This window comes from Pleurodeles waltl, chromosome 6, assembly GCF_031143425.1.
Source record: "Pleurodeles waltl isolate 20211129_DDA chromosome 6, aPleWal1.hap1.20221129, whole genome shotgun sequence".
NCBI classification, from domain to species: Eukaryota; Metazoa; Chordata; class Amphibia; order Caudata; family Salamandridae; genus Pleurodeles; species Pleurodeles waltl.
The window spans coordinates 1,123,096,334-1,123,114,194 of record NC_090445.1 but is presented as its reverse complement, the minus strand read 5'-3'; the positions used below and the strand labels follow the sequence as shown (position 1 = coordinate 1,123,114,194).

The 17,861-nt window shown below is 45.9% G+C and overlaps 1 protein-coding gene across 10 annotated transcripts in view; it reads left to right on the top strand.

The window, feature by feature from the left end:
- Nucleotides 1–17,861, top strand: part of PHC2 (polyhomeotic homolog 2) — a 635,967-nt gene that overhangs the window by 573,778 nt on the left and 44,328 nt on the right. For all 10 annotated transcript variants that reach the window (XM_069240302.1, XM_069240300.1, XM_069240304.1 and 7 more), the window contains one exon: nucleotides 12,552–12,666. In XM_069240302.1, the coding sequence (XP_069096403.1) occupies nucleotides 12,552–12,666 (115 nt within the window). The remainder of the gene's footprint in view (nucleotides 1–12,551; nucleotides 12,667–17,861) is intronic.

The window sequence follows — 17,861 nt, the reverse complement described above, 5'->3', positions numbered from 1 at the left end:
CCTGCCTTAGGGCTGTAAGGCCTGCTAGAGGGGTGTCTTACCTATACTGCATAGGTAGTGAGAGGCTGGCATGGCACCCTGAGGGGAGTGCCATGTCGACTTACTCGTTTTGTCCTCACTAGCACACACAAGCTGGCAAGCAGTGTGTCTGTGCTGAGTGAGAGGTCTCCAGGGTGGCATAAGACATGCTGCATCCCTTAGAGACCTTCCTTGGCATCAGGGCCCTTGGTACTAGAAGTACCAGTTACAAGGGACTTATCTGGATGCCAGGGTCTGCCAATTGTGGATACAAAAGTACAGGTTAGGGAAAGAACACTGGTGCTGGGGCCTGGTTAGCAGGCCTCAGCACACTTTCAATTGTAAACATAGCATCAGCAAAGGCAAAAAGTCAGGGGGCAACCATGCCAAGGAGGCATTTCCTTACACAACCCCCCCCCCAAACGAAAGAGGATGAGACTAACCTTTCCCAAGAGAGTCTTCATTTTCTAAGTGGAAGAACCTGGAAAGGCCATCTGCATTGGCATGGGCAGTCCCAGGTCTGTGTTCCACTATAAAGTCCATTCCCTGTAGGGAGATGGACCACCTCAACAGTTTAGGATTTTCACCTTTCATTTGCATCAGCCATTTGAGAGGTCTGTGGTCGGTTTGAACTAGGAAGTGAGTCCCAAAGAGGTATGGTCTCAGCTTCTTCAGGGACCAAACCACAGCAAAGGCCTCCCTCTCAATGGCACTCCAACGCTGCTCCCTGGGGAGTAACCTCCTGCTAATGAAAGCAACAGGCTGGTCAAGGCCATCATCATTTGTTTGGGACAAAACTGCCCCTATCCCATGTTCAGAGGCATCAGTCTGCACAATGAACTGCTTAGAATAATCTGGAGCTTTGAGAACTGGTGCTGAGCACATTGCCTGTTTCAGGGTGTCAAAGGCCTGTTGGCAGTCCACAGTCCAGTTCACTTTCTTGGGCATTTTCTTGGAGGTGAGCTCAGTGAGGGCTGTCACAATGGATCCATATCCCTTCACAAACCTCCTGTAGTACCCAGTCAAGCCAAGGAATGCCCTGACTTGAGTCTGGGTTTTTGGAGCTACCCAGTCCAGAATAGTCTGGATCTTGGGTTGGAGTGGCTGAACTTGGCCTCCACCTACAAGGTGTCCCAAGTAAACCACAGTTCCCTGCCCTATCTGGCATTTGGATGCTTTGATAGAGAGGCCTGCAGATTGCAGAGCCTTCAAAACCTTCCTCAGGTGGACCAGGTGATCCTGCCAGGTGGAGCTAAAGACAGCAATATCATCAAGATAAGCTGTGCTAAAGGACTCCAAGCCAGCAAGGACTTGATTCACCAACCTTTGGAAGGTGGCAGGGGCATTCTTTAAACCAAAGGGCATAACAGTAAACTGATAATGCCCATCAGGTGTGGAGAATGCTGTCTTTTCTTTTGCTCCAGGTGCCATTTTTATTTGCCAGTACCCTGCTGTCAAGTCAAAGGTACTTAGAAATTTGGCAGCACCTAATTTATCAATGAGCTCATCAGCTCTTGGAATTGGATGAGCATCTGTCTTGGTGACAGAATTGAGCCCTCTGTAGTCCACACAAAACCTCATCTCTTTCTTTCCATCTGTGGTGTGAGGTTTGGGGACTAAGACCACTGGGCTAGCCCAGGGGCTGTCAGAGCGCTCAATGACCCCCAATTCCAGCATCTTGTGGACTTCCACCTTGATGCTTTCCTTAACATGGTCAGACTGTCTAAAGATTTTGTTCTTGACAGGCATGCTGTCTCCTGTGTCCACATCATGGGTACACAGGTGTGTCTGACCAGGGGTTAAGGAGAAGAGTTCAGGAAACTGTTGTAGGACTCTCCTACAATCAGCTTGCTGTTGGCCAGAGAGGGTGTCTGAGTAGATCACTCCATCTACTGTACCATCTTTTGGGTCTGATGACAGAAGATCAGGGAGAGGTTCACTCTCTGCCTCCTGATCCTCATCTGTTACCATCAACAGATTGACATCAGCCCTGTCGTGGAAGAGCTTAAGGCGGTTTACATGGATCACCCTTTTGGGGCTCCTGCTTGTGCCCAGGTCCACCAAGTAGTTGACCTGACTCTTCCTCTCTAGTACTGGGTAAGGGCCACTCCATTTGTCCTGGAGTGCCCTGGGAGCCACAGGCTCCAGAACCCAGACTTTCTGCCCTGGTTGGAACTCAACCAGTGCAGCCTTTTGGTCATACCAAAACTTCTGGAGCTGTTGGCTGGCCTCAAGGTTTTTGGTTGCCTTTTCCATGTACTCTGCCATTCTAGAGCGAAGGCCAAGTACATAGTCCACTATGTCCTGTTTAGGCTCATGGAGAGGTCTCTCCCAGCCTTCTTTAACAAGGGCAAGTGGTCCCCTTACAGGATGACCAAACAGAAGTTCAAAGGGTGAGAACCCTACTCCCTTCTGTGGTACCTCCCTGTAAGCGAAAAGCAGACATGGCAGGAGGACATCCCATCTCCTTTTGAGTTTTTCTGGGAGCCCCATGATCATGCCTTTTAATGTCTTGTTGAATCTCTCAACTAAGCCATTAGTTTGTGGATGGTATGGTGTAGTGAATTTATAAGTCACTCCACACTCATTCCACATGTGCTTTAGGTATGCTGACATGAAGTTGGTACCTCTGTCAGACACCACCTCCTTAGGGAAACCCACTCTGGTAAAGATACCAATGAGGGCCTTGGCTACTGCAGGGGCAGTAGTCGACCTAAGGGGAATAGCTTCAGGATACCTGGTAGCATGATCCACTACTACCAGGATATACATATTTCCTGAGGCTGTGGGAGGTTCCAGTGGACCAACTATGTCCACACCCACTCTTTCAAAGGGCACCCCCACCACTGGAAGTGGAATGAGGGGGGCCTTTGGATGCCCACCTGTCTTACCACTGGCTTGACAGGTGGGGCAGGAGAGGCAAAACTCCTTAACCATGTTGGACATATTGGGCCAGTAGAAGTGGTTGACTAACCTCTCCCACGTCTTGGTTTGTCCCAAATGTCCAGCAAGGGGAATGTCATGGGCCAATGTTAGGATGAACTCTCTGAACAGCTGAGGCACTACCACTCTCCTAGTGGCACCAGGTTTGGGGTCTCTGGCCTCAGTGTACAGGAGCCCATCTTCCCAATAGACCCTATGGGTTCCATTTTTCTTGCCTTTGGACTCTTCAGCAGCTTGCTGCCTAAGGCCTTCAAGAGAGGGACAGGTTTCTTGTCCCTTACACAGCTCTTCCCTTGAGGGTCCCCCTGGGCCTAAGAGCTCAACCTGATAAGGTTCAAGCTCCAAAGGCTCAGTTCCCTCAGAGGGCAGAACTTCTTCCTGAGAAGAGAGGTTCCCTTTCTTTTGCTGTGTTGCAGTTGGTTTCCCAACTGACTTTCCTGTTCTCTTGGTAGGCTGGGCCATTTTTCCAGACTCCAGCTCTACTTTTTCACCCTGTGCCTTGCATTGTGCTCTTGTTTTCACACACACCAGTTCAGGGATACCCAGCATTGCTGCATGGGTTTTTAGCTCTACCTCAGCCCATGCTGAGGACTCCAGGTCATTTCCAAGCAGACAGTCCACTGGGATATTTGAGGAGACCACCACCTGTTTCAGGCCATTGACCCCTCCCCATTCTAAAGTAACCATTGCCATGGGATGTACTTTTCTCTGATTGTCAGCGTTGGTGACTGTGTAAGTTTTTCCAGTCAGGTATTGGCCAGGGGAAACCAGTTTCTCTGTCACCATGGTGACACTGGCACCTGTATCCCTCAGGCCCTCTATTCTAGTCCCATTAATTAAGAGTTGCTGTCTGTATTTTTGCATGTTAGGCGGCCAGACAGCTAGTGTGGCTAAATCCACCCCACCCTCAGAAACTAGAGTAGCTTCAGTGTGGACCCTGATTTGCTCTGGGCACACTGTTGATCCCACTTGGAGACTAGCCATACCAGTGTTACCTGGATGGGAGTTTGGAGTGGAACCTTTCTTGGGACAGGCCTTGTCTCCAGTTTGGTGTCCATGCTGTTTACAGCTATGACACCAGGCCTTTTTGGGATCAAAGTTTTTACCCTTGTACCCATTGTTTTGTGAAGAGGCTCTGGGCCCACCCTCCTGTGCAGGTTTTTGGGGGCCTGTAGAAGACTCTTTACTATTTTTAGTTTTGGTTGTCTCATCACCCTTCTGCTGGGGAGTCTTTGTGACCCCTTTCTTTTGGTCACCCCCTGTTGAAGTCTTGGACACCCTTGTCTTGACCCAATGGTCCGCCTTCTTTCCCAATTCTTGGGGAGAAATTGGTCCTAGGTCTACCAGATGCTGATGCAGTTTATCATTGAAACAATTACTTAACAGGTGTTCTTTCACAAATAAATTGTACAGCCCATCATAATTACTTACACCACTGCCTTGAATCCAACCATCTAGTGTTTTCACTGAGTAGTCAACAAAGTCAACCCAGGTCTGGCTCGAGGATTTTTGAGCCCCCCTGAACCTAATCCTGTACTCCTCAGTGGAGAATCCAAAGCCCTCAATCAGGGTACCCTTCATGAGGTCATAAGATTCTGCATCTTGTCCAGAGAGTGTGAGGAGTCTATCCCTACACTTTCCTGTGAACATTTCCCAAAGGAGAGCACCCCAGTGAGATCTGTTCACTTTTCTGGTTACACAAGCCCTCTCAAAAGCTGTGAACCATTTGGTGATGTCATCACCATCTTCATATTTAGTTACAATCCCTTTGGGGATTTTCAACATGTCAGGAGAATCTCTGACCCTATTTATGTTGCTGCCACCATTGATGGGTCCTAGGCCCATCTCTTGTCTTTCCCTCTCTATGGCTAGGATCTGTCTTTCCAAAGCCAATCTTTTGGCCATCCTGGCTAACTGGATGTCCTCTTCACTGGAGTTATCCTCAGTGATTTCAGAGTTGTTGGTCCCTCCTGTGAGGGAACCAGCATCTCTGACTATTATTTGTGGAGTCAGGGCTTGAGAAGCCCTGCTCTCCCTAAGTAGGACTGGAGGGGGGGAATTTCCCTCCAAGTCACTATCTTCATCCTCTGAGTTGCCATCCTCAGAGGGGTTGGCCTTTTCAAACTCTGCCAAAAGCTCCTGGAGCTGTACTTTGGTAGGTTTGGGGCCCATTGCTATTTTCTTTAGTTTACAGAGTGACCTTAGCTCTCTCATCTGTAGGTGGAGGTAAGGTGTGGTGTCGAGTTCCACCACATTCACATCTGTGCTAGACATTATGCTTCTAAAAGTTGGAATACTTTTTAAGAAACTAAAACTGGTTCTAGAATCTAATTCAAACTTTTACAAACTTTTAAACTCTAAAAGAAATGCTAAACAGGATCTAACACAAGGCCCTAGCAGGTCTTTTAAGAATTTAGAAAACTTTTCAAATTGCAAAAATCAATTTCTAATGACAATTTTGGAATTTGTCGTGTGATCAGGTATTGGCTGAGTAGTCCAGCAAATGCAAAGTCTTGTACCCCACCGCTGATCCACCAATGTAGGAAGTTGGCTCTGTATGTGCTATTTCAAAGTAAGGAATAGCATGCACAGAGTCCAAGGGTTCCCCTTAGAGGTAAAATAGTGGTAAAAATAGATAATACTAATGCTCTATTTTGTGGTAGTGTGGTCGAGCAGTAGGCTTATCCAAGGAGTAGTGTTAAGCATTTGTTGTACATACACATAGACAATAAATGAGGTACACACACTCAGAGACAAATCCAGCCAATAGGTTTTTATATAGAAAAATATCTTTTCTTAGTTTATTTTAAGAACCACAGGTTCAAATTCTACATGTAATATCTCATTCGAAAGGTATTGCAGGTAAGTACTTTAGGAACTTCAAATCATCAAAATTGCATGTATACTTTTCAAGTTATTGACAAATAGCTGTTTTAAAAGTGGACACTTAGTGCAATTTTCACAGTTCCTAGGGGAGGTAAGTTTTGATTAGTTTTACCAGGTAAGTAAGACACTTACAGGGTTCAGTTCTTGGTCCAAGGTAGCCCACCGTTGGGGGTTCAGAGCAACCCCAAAGTCACCACACCAGCAGCTCAGGGCCGGTCAGGTGCAGAGTTCAAAGTGGTGCCCAAAACACATAGGCTAGAATGGAGAGAAGGGGGTGCCCCGGTTCCGGTCTGCTTGCAGGTAAGTACCCGCGTCTTCGGAGGGCAGACCAGGGGGGTTTTGTAGGGCACCGGGGGGGACACGAGTCCACACAGAAATTTCACCCTCAGCGGCGCGGGGGCGGCCGGGTGCAGTGTAGAAACAAGCGTCGGGTTCGCAATGTTAGTCTATGAGAGATCTCGGGATCTCTTCAGCGCTGCAGGCAGGCAAGGGGGGGGTTCCTCGGGGAAACCTCCACTTGGGCAAGGGAGAGGGACTCCTGGGGGTCACTTCTCCAGTGAAAGTCCGGTCCTTCAGGTCCTGGGGGCTGCGGGTGCAGGGTCTCTCCCAGGCGTCGGGACTTTAGGTTCAAAGAGTCGCGGTCAGGGGAAGCCTCGGGATTCCCTCTGCAGGCGGCGCTGTGGGGGCTCAGGGGGGACAGGTTTTGGTACTCACAGAATCAGAGTAGTCCTGGGGTCCCTCCTGAGGTGTCGGATCGCCACCAGCCGAGTCGGGGTCGCCGGGTGCAGTGTTGCAAGTCTCACGCTTCTTGCGGGGAGCTTGCAGGGTTCTTTAAAGTTGCTGGAAACCAAGTTGCAGCTTTTCTTGGAGCAGGTCCGCTGTCCTCGGGAGTTTCTTGTCTTTTCGAAGCAGGGGCAGTCCTCAGAGGATGTCGAGGTCGCTGGTCCCTTCGGAAGGCGTCGCTGGAGCAGGATCTTTGGAAGGCAGGAGACAGGCCGGTGAGTTTCTGGAGCCAAGGCAGTTGTCGTCTTCTGGTCTTCCGCTGCAGGGGTTTTCAGCTGGGCAGTCCTTCTTCTTGTTGCAGGAATCTAATCTTCTAGGGTTCAGGGTAGCCCTTAAATACTAAATTTAAGGGCGTGTTTAGGTCTGGGGGGTTAGTAGCCAATGGCTACTAGCCCTGAGGGTGGGTACACCCTCTTTGTGCCTCCTCCCAAGGGGAGGGGGTCACAATCCTAACCCTATTGGGGGAATCCTCCATCTGCAAGATGGAGGATTTCTAAAAGTTAGAGTCACCTCAGCTCAGGACACCTTAGGGGCTGTCCTGACTGGCCAGTGACTCCTCCTTGTTTTTCTCATTATTTTCTCCGGCCTTGCCGCCAAAAGTGGGGCCTGGCCGGAGGGGGCGGGCAACTCCACTAGCTGGAGTGTCCTGCTGGGTTGGCACAAAGGAGGTGAGCCTTTGAGGCTCACCGCCAGGTGTGACAATTCCTGCCTGGGGGAGGTGTTAGCATCTCCACCCAGTGCAGGCTTTGTTACTGGCCTCAGAGTGACAAAGGCACTCTCCCCATGGGGCCAGCAACATGTCTCGGTTTGTGGCAGGCTGCTAAAACTAGTCAGCCTACACAGATAGTCGGTTAAGTTTCAGGGGGCACCTCTAAGGTGCCCTCTGTGGTGTATTTTACAATAAAATGTACACTGGCATCAGTGTGCATTTATTGTGCTGAGAAGTTTGATACCAAACTTCCCAGTTTTCAGTGTAGCCATTATGGTGCTGTGGAGTTCGTGTTTGACAGACTCCCAGACCATATACTCTTATGGCTACCCTGCACTTACAATGTCTAAGGTTTTGTTTAGACACTGTAGGGGTACCATGCTCATGCACTGGTACCCTCACCTATGGTATAGTGCACCCTGCCTTAGGGCTGTAAGGCCTGCTAGAGGGGTGTCTTACCTATACTGCATAGGTAGTGAGAGGCTGGCATGGCACCCTGAGGGGAGTGCCATGTCGACTTACTCGTTTTGTCCTCACTAGCACACACAAGCTGGCAAGCAGTGTGTCTGTGCTGAGTGAGAGGTCTCCAGGGTGGCATAAGACATGCTGCATCCCTTAGAGACCTTCCTTGGCATCAGGGCCCTTGGTACTAGAAGTACCAGTTACAAGGGACTTATCTGGATGCCAGGGTCTGCCAATTGTGGATACAAAAGTACAGGTTAGGGAAAGAACACTGGTGCTGGGGCCTGGTTAGCAGGCCTCAGCACACTTTCAATTGTAAACATAGCATCAGCAAAGGCAAAAAGTCAGGGGGCAACCATGCCAAGGAGGCATTTCCTTACAAGTTTGCAAGGGAGCTATGGACTCTGTGAAGACTTCAGGGTTTACGCTGTGCAGTGACTGTTGATAATAGATATCCGTGACAGACGCCCATTAGGTATGCCTTTAGTGTTTGGGCTCAAGTTGTGTGAAGAATGTGCCCTCATGAACTCAGAGGCAGTCCGAGACCTTGAAGCAAAGCTGCACTTCACTAAACACCAGAAGAAACAGCTCAAGTCCGGCTCCCGTTCAGAATCGAGAGCCTGGAACCACTTCTGTGCTCGTTCTCCTGGAAGTCCTCAGGTAAGGCAACATCAAAAAGGAAACACAAGATAGCCAGGTGAGACTCTTCCCCATCCTACCACTCTCTATCACCAGAGAAGTTGTGAGGACGTCTGTGTGCAAGGCTTTGTAGCTGCCAGTCCATTGAGGAACAGCTTTTACTATTGGTCCTGTTGTACCCTGAACATCTCGGGTCATCAGTGACATCACAATAGATCAAAGCCTTCAGGGAGAACCTGCTCATTATATTTGGCACTCTGCCAGTTCCGTCTGGCACAGCTTCAGGCCCCAAAGGACAGCACGCTCCTTCAGCTGGTCTTCTGCAAAGGATGAGTATTCAACGCTCTCTGTGTCACTCTAGCTTGCCTTTGATTTCGCAGTAGTGTCTGTGCTGGCTTCCGCTCCGGTGCCGAAATCTGCACCAGTCCATTCAACATTGATGCCAGTACTGACACCTCTCGCACCAGAGGAAGAGCCTATCTTGATTTCGGGGTCTGCTCCAAGTCTAATTTGTTTTGGCCTTGCCTTAGGTCACGTCTGAAATCCACATTGACGCACATGGTCCCCATTCAGTCTAATTAGGACAGAACAGCACCCTGCTATGGGACCGCCATCAGGTGCTCCGCCAGTTGTTCAGTTCAGACATTGATGAGCCACCATTTGGAGATCAAGGAATGTTATCTCCAAACTATGATTATTGTTTTGTCCACAAGCTTGTAGGGGGCTTGTGGGCCTGATACATCCCCTGCACTGTTGATTTCTCTCTCCGGACCATCAACAAAAGAAAGTGCTTCCTTAGCCATAGTCATTAGACATGTAGCCGAGGTCTTGGACCTTCCACTTCCCGCTATGGAGATCAAAACTAACATCTTATAGAGGTCCTTTTACCTGGCTTGGCTTTATGTGAGCCCCTGTTTACAATATAATACAGTCCTGAATGTGACCTTGATAGGCAAAGCCTTGTTAATGCCCCTGATGAACAGGCAGGTTGCCTGGCACCCCGATTTCGGCATCCCACCCCTGAGTCAGGTGGTTCAGGCCTCTACCAGCAAGGTGAAGTCCTTCCCTACGACCCCTCCATACAGAGAATCGAAAAGGCTTGAGGCATTCAAGATTCAATTGTTCTCATCAACAACCCTAGCCTCGAGGCCAGGAAATGCTTGGCCACAGTATGTACACCATGGGACATGGTCAGTGACACGTTGCCGGTAGTCTCTGAAGCTCTTCAGGCCTCTCTGGTGCAGACCATTCAGGTTGAGGCTAAGTGACATTTTGCTGGTTTGAACATCACAAAATTCTTAGGTTGAGTGATCGGTACCAGTGTGGTCATCCGTTACCATGCTTGGATGAGATCTGTTGTTTTTTGGGAGATGTCCAGGCCACTCATATGCACATGCTATATAACAGATTTCACATGTTTAGGGAGAGAATTGATTCAGTCCTAGAATGCTTCAGTAAAGCTGAGCCAGAAGTTTCATTGTTCTCTGGATCTTTAAGCTTCTTCCAGGCTACTTAATCAACAAACTAGCCCCTTTGGGGGAGTCTACAGAGGACTGACATACAGATAGTTGTTACTTGCGGTTCAGGATAGGACAGAAGCATTTCCAATTTGCTGTTCTCCCTTTCGGCGTTAGCAATGTCCCTTGGGTGGGCACAAGAATAGAGGTGGTCCTGGCACATCTTCGGAAGTCAGAGATAGCGGTTTCCTCCCGCCTCGATGATTGTCTGCTGATGGCGGCCTTGCTACAGTCAGTTGTAGACCAACTCAGTTGAAGGCGAACCTCCTGGCATCCCTGGTGTTCACTATCAACGTGCCAGATTCACACTTGACTCTTTCGGCTTAGCTGTCTTTCAATTAAGCCATTCTTCATACGTTGCAATTTTGGGCCTTGCCTCCATCACATGTCGAGGACATTGTCTTAGATCATGATATTTCAGTCTCGTTCCTGGGTTTCGGTGGGAGTGGTTTCAAGCATCTTTGCTTGTTACATGGAGGCTCTGCAGTGAGATCTGAAGTCTCAATGGGCCCAGCACCAAGGGAACCTGTCTTATTCCATTCACGTTTAGGAAGAAACTGTGGTGGTGGCTGCTCGACTGCATTTCCAGCTGTGTTCCTCTCTCCTCTCCACCCAGAGTTGACTATTGCGACGGAGGCTGGATTGTGGAGGTTATCTGGGAGGGGTGGAGATCAGAAGACTGTGGCCTCTGGTGAAAACCCAACACCACATCTACTGCACACCCACTCAGAGCATCAGTCCAAGACATTGTTTGTTATTTGCTGCATTTGAAAAAGACAAATTTAGCATACTGTTCATCTTCATTTAGAAGCTATAGCTGCTTACCCACAAAACAGACAACATATCTCTTTATTCAGAATTCCAGTTATCAAAAAGCCTTCATGGTAGGCCTCAAAAGAGTCATTCCACCCAGGATTCCTCCAGCACCATCCTGAAATCTTAATATTGTACTTACTAGGCTCATGGGTCCACCTTTTGAGCCTATGCATGCTTGCACCTTACAATTCCTTTAATGTAAAGTAGCTTTTTTTTAGTGGGGATCACTTCCCTAGGACAAGTGAGTGAACTCCAGGCTCTAACTTTAGAAGAACCATTTTTCCAGTTACATAGAGATAAGGGAGTTCTCCACACAAATCCTAAATTCCTTCCAATAGTAGTTTCACAATTTCACATCAGTCAATCAATCAATTGAATTACCAGTATTTTTCCCTCACCCAGAATCCGTTGCAGAGAGAGCTCTTTACACACTAGGTGTAAAAAGTGCTCTTGTGTATTATATTGACAGGACCAAGCAGTTTAGGAAATCAAACAACGTTTTGTAGCATTTTCAAATCCTCATATAATTACCCAATATAAAAAAATGATATAGCCAGGTGGACAGTCAAATGTATTCAAACTTGCTATGCCAAAGTCAAACGGAAGTTACCTATTTCCACTAGAGCACATTTCACCAGAAAGAAAGGTGCGTCTATGGCTTTTTTAGGTAATATCCCAATAGCAGACATGTGTAAAGCTGCTACTTGGTCTACACCTCATAGATTTACTGGGGAAGATACCATGATGTATCATCCAAGTTCCTCAGTCCAGATTACTTATGAAACCAACACAAAATCTGTTACACAAAGAATGGGCACAGATAAAGGGAATATGGCATATATGTGGTTAATTTTTGCAGAAAGTGTTAGTTCTTTAATACTGCAGACGATAAGTTAATCTCTTGCAGTGGAACCATTCAGAAATCATCAGCCACCATCACAATCAGGTGAATCCCTAACCGGTTGAGGAGAATATATTCAGTGACTAAAAGGCACAAGGGAAATGTACTATACACTATTACAGTTTCATATCAGTGTTGTAGGACTGACGACTAACAGTGAAATTATTTCTAGCAGTCATACAGAAGAATTTGATACCTCTCGAAATGTATAGTGCAACCTGGATTCACTACATTTTGAAATCAGTGGAAAATCATGCACCCTGGTAATCACAGAGAGCATTGATATGGGATTGCACATTACAATATAACTGCACAGCATAACCTAGGTATAGAAAACACAGCGTTCAAGATGCTGACTTATCATTCATGATCAGAACACACAGAGCTAATGTAAATAGAAGACACAACATTCTCTAGCAACAGACTGGGCATTGTAACCCAGAGTGTGTCTGTGCCTCTTTACCCCCAGCAAACTAGAAACTCGAACATGGAACCAACATATCAAATCTAGGTGTGTATATTGTATGAATGTTTCAGCTTTAGCCTGACACATTGATAATCTATAGACCGATCAGTCCCATATAATTTTTATGTTTTAATCTCTTCTGGATGGAATTAAATGAATCTGAATGTGTATTCCTTCAAATGTCTTGGTTTTTGCACTAAAGGATGACTTGTAACCCAGAAGTGAATGTATCTCACATTCATGCAACCTGGATATGGAGGAAAAGGTCCTTAAAATGGTATACTGGAGTGCACAGGTTGTTATACCAACCAGAATAATAATCCTCATTGCCATGTTTACTTGACCCATTACAGGCAACTATTCCTTTCTTTTGCTAGTGAGTAATTGTTTTCATGGTTTCTTTCACCTCAGAATCCAAAGATGATGCAGACACCCCTAAACTGAAATGTGAACTGTGTGGTCGTGTGGATTTTGAGTACAAGTTCAAGCGGTCCAAACGTTTCTGCTCAATGGCTTGTGCAAAGAGGTAAGAAAGCACTTTCCACAAGCCCCTTAACCCTCTTAGACATAAACTGTTACCACAAAACCAGCAGAATGTAGAGCCACTATTTCATTATATTTACTTGATTATTCTCTCTAGACATCTGAAGGCTTGTTGGGATTACTCTAATGCTGTAGTACTATTTATAGACTCTTAATGACATACTAATGTACAGTCGTCAGGAACATACTGCAAGGACACTCAATAAATAATTACTCATAAGTAGACACTCTAAAGACATTGAAAGTATGAACTCTGATTAGAAGCCTGGTTTCCCACTTGACTACATTTTATGTTTCTGGGTAAATTACATCGTGTTAAGGGTCCTTTAATTGGAAGTGCATAGTAATTTGCTAAATGGCCATATATTGCCCTGTTTAAATACCGATCGTATACATACTGTGAGGTTATGCTGTAAAGACAAGCTAAGAACATTTGTAAATTAAATGCTACATTGTAATGTTGGAAAGCTATTTTTTAAAAGCATTCTATAATTTCTTGGTGCCTTTTGATGAAGATGTACTCTAATCACTTACTCCCCCTACATGACATGATAGTATACAGAGTCATGAAAATATGCCCCATATGTGGATGCTACTGTGTAAGAGAATGCTTTAAGATGAAACTATAAAAATATACCACAGGAGCTACTTTAAAACATGCTTTATCTAGTACTGCATTAGTACAATTCAAAAATGTATTGAGCTGATTAATGAAAAATTAAACTTGATGTATTACTGAATAGGATTATCCTTGATGGATATCAACTCCATCTTATCAATACCTCTTCCTCTTTAAATGCCAGATTATAGCAATCAGCAGCTCAGTGGTGCTCCTACTAAAGGTCCAATGTTTCTGGCACTATATTCGTCTCAGTGTGCAGCTTTTTAGTGCCTTTTTGATTTGCGAGAGCCTGGAGGAAGGAACATGTTTTGGTTAAAATCTGCCAGTCATGCAGCAGTTGAAGGATTACATTGCAAATATGGTGGATATTTAATTAAGCTGAAAATACGACAGTACATGAATTGTGGGAATTCCACCCGTCCTGACTTTTGAGTGATTTTCCCAGCGGTGATCCCGACTAGACCAGAGAAGGATCAATAAAATATCAGGAATGTGTGAAGCACACTCCTTCCAAATGCTGCAGTGTGCTCCTCACCCTCACTACAAAAACTTAACCCTATAAATTAAGGTGATAATGCTTACCCAGGTTAATTGTAATACATTTGTCCAACTTGAATATCCTGCCAGGATTTGGAAAGGCTAGACATAGATCTCACCAGGGAGCTGTTAAGTGCGACCTGGAAAAGTCAAGTGAAGCCCATGAGGCATCTTATAGTATCATATCTGTAATGATATTGGAAGTTACACCAGGTATTCCGCAAAACGTCCTTAGGCTGCTTACTTCATTTTTTATTACAGGCCACTTTTGTAGCTACCTGTTTATGTCCCTTTCTGGAGGGAATTAAATAGATTTGTTTTAGATATTCACCAAGCTCAGGTTTAACAAACCTTGAGTTTGAGACCTTTATACTGGCTGTTGTATTGACAGTGTCTTAAGTTAACTTTAAAAAAGAGGGTGTTTTTATTTCACAAACCCATGGGAATTAAGGTACTTGATTTTCATTCTGGTTTTGGATCCTCCAGGATATAGTGCTTTCAAGTTGGTGGGTTTTCAGAGCATTTGTGCACGTGACTCCCTTGTGATTTTATCTTGTGTCCCTTTCAAACCCTATTTGGGGAACCACGGCTCCTATTGAAAATTCCCGACCAGCTCCTTACTTCATAAATATCCCTGGTATGGAGTTGGAACTTTTTCCATCTGACCGTCCAATAATATCTGAACTTGTCATGAGCAGTAGCTTCATTCGTATCACATGCTACCCTCAAACTCTGTACGCGCACTTGTGATTTTTCTTTTGATTATGACAATGCTTTACTCACTGGCCCTCTCCAAAATCAGAATCAACCCCTCTTAATCACTGGTTATGTTTCAGCTTAGCTCATCTCGGGCTCCAACAAATCTGATTAGACACTTTTATCCCAATCGTGTACACGCACCATTGGAGTCGCAAATAGGGTTGAGCCACCAGTGTGTAAACTAAGAGATCTATGTCTGGGCATGCAGGGTTTTCTGTGAGAATTGATGTGAGGCCCAGTGCTAAGGATTCTCAACTCAAGGAGACACTGCTGATACAGTATGACACCACCGGCCAATGACAGCTCTGCTGTCTTAGCTGTTTTGTGTCTGATAATGGTCACCACTGCCACAGTTGTGCCTCTAAAAGCATCTGCATTTGCTTAGTTTAACGCTCCAACAATATAAACCATCTTACAGCTAAACTAAATGGAAACCAACCTCCATAGTACCAAATCTAGGTTTCTGTGTTCCAAATTATTAGATGTTAGTCCAATAGGCTCTTGAAAAAACTGTTCCCATAATTTCCAGGACAAATTGAGGTCTCAAGTGGTAGCCCTTGGCTGCAGATGTAGACTCCTAAAAACATGAAATAAGACTAGCAACCATAAGAAAGACAATACTCCTCTTAATTTACTTAATAAGTGCAATTTAACAGAGTCAATAGTTTTTTGTTTTTTTTAATAAACATTATGTGTGCGTATTACTTCATACAGCACTGTTCTGCATGCACAATGAACACGTGGCTCAAGTAATAAATAGCCGTTCTAAACAAAAAAAATCTGGAAACTTTGTTTCACCGTCTTGTATACCAGAGGTGTCCTCGAGAAATGAAGCAAACCAAAACCTAGGATTTGTAAGTCTTTGGTGGAATTCATCTTTCAATGCGGTTTCCAATAGATACTGTAACTACAGATTCCTCATCTTGTAAATAACCAAAGGTGTCAGCCTAGATACAGAAATTTAAAAAGCAGTGCTCCAGCGTCCCTAGTAGTTGGCATTTTGTGGCCTGCACCAACCTTGTTCCACTCCAGAAGCAACAACTGTAGACGAATGTGCCCCCCAGTAACGCTGACGTCCGTTCCCTTCTTTCTGCCATCCTTTCTGCGCAGATCTGGAGTTTGCTTCTTGTTTTCATCTCTTGAAGGTATTTTTTCTCTCCAATCTTCTAATGTGCAAGCAACCATGTTGTCTACTTAAACCGCAAGGTTCATCATACGACTCCAAAGACTGCAACAGCTGCAGCCAAATGAACCCGAAAACCATTGGAAAATTAAAGGCAAAACTCTACCTGACAAAACACTGCACACAAGTCCTGCTCCTTTTCAAGTGAGACTTGGCTTCATCCTACTACCAAGCACTAACCAAACCTCTTTTACCCTGCTAGGAGGCCCTCGCTGACATATTCTTGGGCTAAACCATGTTTTGGCCCTGTGGTCAGTTGCCAAGTTCGTGTCACCATAGACGAGCTCCAGGTGACACTGATTGATTGATGAGATAGATAGATATCTATATATATATGTTCAATGGCATGTGTAGCTGCAGATACACATGCTGTGCATTATTCTGCCATCTAGGGTTGGGCTTGGAGTGTTACAAGTTGTTTTTCTTCGAAGAAGTGTTTTCGAGTCACGGGATCGAGTGACTCCTCCTCTTCAGTTCCATTGCGCATGGGCATCGACTCCATTGTTAGATTGTTTTCTTTCCGCCGTCTGGTTCGGACGTGTTTTCTCTCGCTCCGAGATTTCGATTCGGAAAACTTTGAAAAACTCTTTTCGTCGGTATTGTATTGATCGGGTTTATATCTTCCATCGACACAGCGGTACCGTAGGAGAAAACAACTTTACTGGCCCTTCGGGGCGTGCGCGTGTAAGTCTCATGGATTGTACTCCATTCCGGCTCTGTCCTCTGTGCCACGCCAAATACCCATATACAGACCAGCATCTGGTTTGCAATATTAGCCTTTCCCCGGATCATCGGGAAGAAAATTGTGAGGCCTGTCGGATCCTTCCGATCCAAAAAGACTCTTCGAGACAGGAGGGCACGTAGACTCGAAATGGCGTCGAGAAGCAGTGAACAATTCGACGTGGAGGAGGAAGAACTGATGCAAACAGGATCAGGAATCGGAAGTAGACAGACCGGTCACAGCGGGACAGCATGTGAGTACGACTGCCCCTGTACCCTCACAAAAGCAAAAACATAAACATAAGGCCTTGGGTATGCCACTGCCAGAAGGCCATGACTCGGCCCGCAAAAAGACTACCGGCGACCAACTTACCAGTTCGGCACCGAAAAAGGCCACTCCTCCCAAAACATCGGAGGCAACAAAGAGCTCCGTGTCAGACTCCAGCAAACCTTTTTTGGAGTCGAAAATTAGAAAATCACTCTCGGAGCTGAGAGCATCGACAGCATCATCTTTTTCAATCCCAAAAAAGCCTGCTTCAGAGCCGAAAATGCCAGCATACACAGAAGAACATGGACTTTCAAAAAGACTTAAAGAAAGCCACAAAACCTCTGAAGAGTAGTATCAAGTACAACCAATACTTGAAGTTATGGGTGAAAGGCAGTCCAGGATCCACATCCATAAGGAAACAGGCAGAATTCAGACAGTACCTCCTCTAAAACCAAAAAGAAAGCTAGCCTTTCAGGAGGAATTGGACACTATGCAGCCTCCAGCAAAGGTGCCAAAGCAGAAGGAGAAACCACCGCCTCCTCAATGTTCTCCTCCTCATTCTCCTCCTCACTCTACATCTACCTACCTTTCCTCCTATTAGTCCTACACCAGTGCAGTCACACACTCACTCTTTTGACTCACAACAGGACAATGTTGATCCATGGGACCTTTATGATCCAGATCCCATTCCTAGTAATGACCCAGACAGCTATCCCTCTAAACCTTCACCACCTGAGGATAGCACTGTCTATAATCAAGTTATAGCTAGGGCTGCATCATACTCCCTATCCTCAACACACTCTAACTATCAATGCCTTCCCATGCTCCTAGGCATGTTAAAACACGCAGCACGCAGATCAGATATTTAGTGGACCTGTTAAGGCACATATAATAACACCCGGGATAGAGAAAAAATATAAACCTCCACCCTCTGATCCTGATTACATCACCCAGCAGGTACCTCCAGATTCTGTGGTCGTTAGCGCTGCCAGAAAAAGAGCAAGCAGTCTGTCATCAGGAGATGCGCCCCCACCTGATAAAGAGAGCAAGAAATTCAATGCTGCAGGGAAACAAGTTGTATCCCAGGCA